This window comes from Glycine max, chromosome 5 (assembly GCF_000004515.6).
Source record: "Glycine max cultivar Williams 82 chromosome 5, Glycine_max_v4.0, whole genome shotgun sequence".
Taxonomy (NCBI): Eukaryota; Viridiplantae; Streptophyta; class Magnoliopsida; order Fabales; family Fabaceae; genus Glycine; species Glycine max.
In genome coordinates this window covers 21268846-21273730 of record NC_038241.2, presented here as the reverse complement: position 1 = coordinate 21273730, position 4885 = coordinate 21268846, and the positions used below count along the sequence as shown (strand labels likewise).

General features: G+C 34.7%; 1 protein-coding gene across 1 annotated transcript; it reads left to right on the top strand.

The window, feature by feature from the left end:
* Positions 1-401: 401 nt before the first annotated feature.
* LOC100793579 (SUMO-conjugating enzyme SCE1) lies at positions 402-3819 on the top strand. Its single transcript, XM_003524594.4, has 5 exons — positions 402-676; positions 776-859; positions 2736-2888; positions 2998-3111; positions 3476-3819. The coding sequence occupies exons 1-5, from the start codon at positions 608-610 to the stop codon at positions 3536-3538; spliced, it is 483 nt and encodes a 160-aa protein (XP_003524642.1). The 5' UTR covers positions 402-607; the 3' UTR covers positions 3539-3819.
* The last annotated feature ends 1066 nt before the right edge of the window (positions 3820-4885 follow it).

The window sequence follows — 4885 nt, the reverse complement described above, 5'->3', positions numbered from 1 at the left end:
GGGCCAATGGGGTAGTGTGGGTAACGTCAAGGCGTGAGGGTTACGGCAGCGTGATTCTCACGCGATGTTGTTATAAAATATATGTACTTATAATACAATAGGAGCACGCTGAGACTTTCTCTTACATTTTCTTTTTCCTACGCAGTTTACATTATTAATCAATATTAATTAATTAAACTTTATTAAGAATATAACACTGTGTGAATTTTATTTATTATTTAATATGATAAATTTACACATAATTTTGTAATTTTAAATAATTTTAATTAATAATAAAAATATATTGAAAATAATGAAAATATTTAAATACAATATCCCATTGACTTTTCGTTCAAAGCGACAATAATTAAAAAAAGAAAAAGAAAACATAAAAACGACAACGCCGTGGCAGGCCCCGAGAATCTAAGAGATGGAATCAGGACCGTACGTTTCGATGGAAGCAAAGCCGCGGCAATACAAAAAGCCGCGTTTGCTTTGCTCGCTCGCACTCACAACCACAACACAACGCGGCAGAGCGAAGAGAAGGGGCAAAAGAGAAAGAAGCGCTTATCGAACTCGGACGGAAGCACTGAGTTGACTCGGAGGGAGTGGAAAGTGTTGTTGCGTAATGTCTGGTGGTATCGCTCGTGGACGCCTCACCGAGGAGCGCAAGTCGTGGCGGAAGAACCATCCCCATGTCCGTACAACTTCTTCTTCTTCTTCTCGATTCGTCGTTCATTTCTAAACGGTGTCGTTTTGGTGTTTAATTTTTTTTTTTTATGCTGTTGTTATTTAGGGTTTTGTTGCGAAGCCGGAGACGCTGCCCGATGGAACCGTGAATTTGATGGTGTGGCATTGCACTATTCCCGGGAAGACTGGGGTGAGTATTTCTTTTTCCTTTTTATTTGCGTTTTTGTTTTATTCGTTTAGCGTTTGGTGATTGCTGTGAATCGAATTCCCCAATTTTCGTGTTTGTATTCGTTCCTATGCTTTTGATTGTGCATTACTACGGTTTAACGTGGTTCGGTTACGCGTGTCTACATCCATGGATGAGAAGAGTTTAATTTTAAATGAGATTATAATTATAAATTTATAATGCTTATGTCTATGGGCACACTGAATCAGTGAAACTCCTTGTCTCGCAACACCTCGTTCTTATTCATACTCTTGAATTTGGGATGGGGCTATTTCAATCTCAAATGTTAGCTCATTGGGAAGTTGCAAAACGCAATCCCCGTTGTACTTATACATCACTTTTGCTTTTTTTGCAATTTTTCTCTCTAAAAATAATCTTTTTCAGAAAGTAGTTACTGAAACGAATTTTTAGTTGTTGATATAAGGTTAGTTTTGGGAATGTGTTAAATACCTTTTGATAAACCAAGAGTATGTTTGGATAATACAGAAAAATCAATTCTATCCCACAAAATCATGGTGATAACATGAATAAGTAGAGTAACTCTTTGTTGCTTTACCTTCACCTTGAAAAATTAATTGATTATTTTTTACCGTGAAGATAATCCAAACACGCTATAAATGAACCCTCATGTGTGATATTTGCTTTTGTGAAGAGTTGCATTTGAGGTTCGGATAACTGAACTAGTTTGATGATTTGACCATCAACAGAGTGAAGAGTTGTGTTTGAGGTCTGATTGTTGGGATTTTTTTTTCTCTTGAATCTTTTAGAATTTAGTGCCTCTAAGGCACTGGCACCAGAGGTATGTTTCTAGGCAAAGGGGCATTTGGTCCTCTAAAGGGTTAGATTTTTAATTGGTCCACTAAAGAGTTAGAGATTTTGGATTTTGATTGTTGGGTCTTGGGACAAGTTGGACAAAATAATCAACTTGGGATTCAATGGGTTAATTATTGATGGTGCCTGACTATAGCAACAAAATAAATCTGGAAGTTGGATAGAAATTTAATAAAGTAAGATTGATTTGACTTTTGAGAAGTTAACCTATGTATCACACTAGTGTTTGATTGTATCAAACAATAAAAAAGAGAGCAATATGATTCTATAATTCATAAACCTGATCATCTCTTAAAATCATTCATTAAACCTGTTTCGACAGACCCCCAGTAATTTATCCTACAAGGATTGGGAATAGAGACCATCTTAAGTCATAATGGATTGAGAGTTGAGTCTCATCGTTATCACTAAACCTACAAAAGAACTTAACATTATATGAAAACCTATTGATGCCTAAGATGGACCTGAGCTAGTTTTAAATCAAGACAGAGAACTGTAAACTTTCCTCAAGTACCTTTACCAATGAAAATATAAAATTAAATAAATTAACAATTTACTATTGCAAAATACAAACACATGGTAGTCCATTTTGAGTCAAGTACTCTTTTCTTAATTTTAGATTTGAGTTCTTGTGAAACTCAGAAACAGTAGATGGTAACTAATTCACTATATAGGATCCTGAATGAAATTTATATTTATGCAGTGGATTCACATAATCACTAGTTTTCGCAAATGAAGTTTCCAGTATGAGTGGTAACCAAGATAATGGGGTTGGAACTGAGAAAAATTTAACCAAGTGCTTCATGCTGTTTTTTTTTTTCCATTTGCATTTGACATATGTAAGGTAGTAGAAATTACTAAAATATTTTGTGCTTGAAAGCTTACTGGAAATGAATCATGCATCTCTGTTTTCATGCCTTGGATTGAATTTGCAAATGAATTAAGCAGCTTGTTGAATAGTGAGCCTGTTATTTACTTCATATTAATTTTCCGTGTCATTTTGCTGCAGACTGATTGGGAGGGTGGCTACTTCCCACTTACGCTGCACTTTAGTGAAGACTACCCTAGCAAGCCTCCAAAGTGTAAATTCCCACAAGGTTTCTTCCACCCTAATGTTTATCCTTCTGGGACTGTTTGCTTGTCTATACTTAACGAGGATAGTGTAAGTACATCTCTCATGATAATTGCATGACTGCTTCAAACTAGTTTATTTTGTATGATGTTTGTGCTAAGCAAACTGATCAGATTTATAGGTTCATTCTTATATATAGGGGTGGAGGCCAGCCATAACAGTTAAGCAAATTCTCGTGGGCATCCAAGACTTACTTGACCAGCCAAATCCTGCTGACCCTGCCCAGACAGAAGGCTATCATCTATTCATCCAGGTACTTATCCCAAGATTTTTATTTATAATAATTTTATTAATTGTTATTCACGCTTGAAGTGTAAAGAATGTCTGATTTTAATATAAACCAACTAATCAATGCAAAGTAAGGTAAGGTGGTAATATACTTTTCTGAGTGTTAATGCTCCACACATCAGTTCTCTTTCCTGAGGATTGTTATTATGACTGCTCATGGGCTTGAATGGTGGGTCTTTGAACATAGTGTATTATGAATAGGTGCTTAGAACTTGTTATCTGCTATTGTAACATATTATTTCTCTTTTTTTTCCTATTGATATACGTGAAGTGGAGATTTTAATTGCTTACTGTTGAAGGTTTGTTTTAACATTGTATACTTTTTGCAGGATGCAGCAGAGTACAAGAGAAGGGTCCGCCAGCAGGCAAAGCAATATCCACCTCTTCTCTAGGGTTGCATCAGCTAAATTTATGAACTATTTTTACTATGGCAGATGTTTCTTCTTTTGTCCCGTGTTAAAACTGTGTTGTCATTGTGATTAATGGCTGCCATAACATTAAACATGAATGTTTTAGCTATTTATGATTACTCCCAGATCTGGAAGAAGTGTTAATATATAAAAAAAATGTGAAAGTCAACCAATGAATACTTGTTGGTGACATGTTTCTGATGTTTGCTGCTACATTTTTATATGAATGGATCATTACTATAAGTCTATAATAAATTACATTACTACCTTCTCTGGAACATATCATTTCTGGATTTGTTGCTTTTTGTGGAGATCATAGACAGACCCCTATTGACCAATGTTTGTGTCACTTTAAGTGGCATGTGCTGATTGCTGCTGCTTGATTGACCTAAGAATGATAGTTTTTGGATGTTGAGGAAAATCCTAATATCTTCCGATTTTGCATCGTTCGATGTCTTTGGTGAAAAGCCCTCTCAATTGCATGTTCGGATATATGGTAGTAAATGTCTCTCTACTGGTGCCTAGATGGATTCATTTCAGGCAGAGATGTATGGTCGTTACAGCTTAACTTTTGTAATTGTTTAGATGGGAGTTATGGGAGGGGACAATGACCCTTACCCTGCTTAATAAATAAAAAGATGGAGCCATTCTTCTTGTTTTTCATTTCAAAATTCCGCTCGATCTGCGGAATTTAGACACTTATCTAAATTGAGCTAATAATTTTAAATTGACAGCTGACAGTATCATGTATATATTCACATAATAATTTGGTTTAACTGTATTAATTTTTTAATAAGCAATTATAAAAGAAAAAGAAAAAAAATGAACTTTTTTTCATAAATTAAAGGCAAAATTGCAAATATGTTCTCCCTATTTGTCTAAGAATTTGATTGTGGTCTCTCTATAATTCAATTCACCAATTTAGTTCCTGTAATTTTGTTATTTCAGTCCCCAATTTCAAAATTAGACATTGACGGTTACTTGACAACGTTGAGTGATGCGCTTTTATTGGATGTTGACCGTTACATGTGTGTTTATTGGACGTTAATTTCGTGCACCTAATTAACATCAACCTCCTATAAAATTGTTACATATGATAATCAACATCCAATAAAAGTGCAACACGTGGTGGTTAACGTTCAATTTTGAGATTGGGAATTGAAATAATGAGATTGCAAAAAATTGGGGACTAAATTCATGAATTAAATTATAGAGAGACCAAATTTGTAATTTTGAGACAAATAGGAGAGCCAAATTTGTATTTTTGCCTAAATTAAAGTTAGTCTAATATTAGTTAAGATAAACTTTTAGAGAAATTAAAGAGAATTT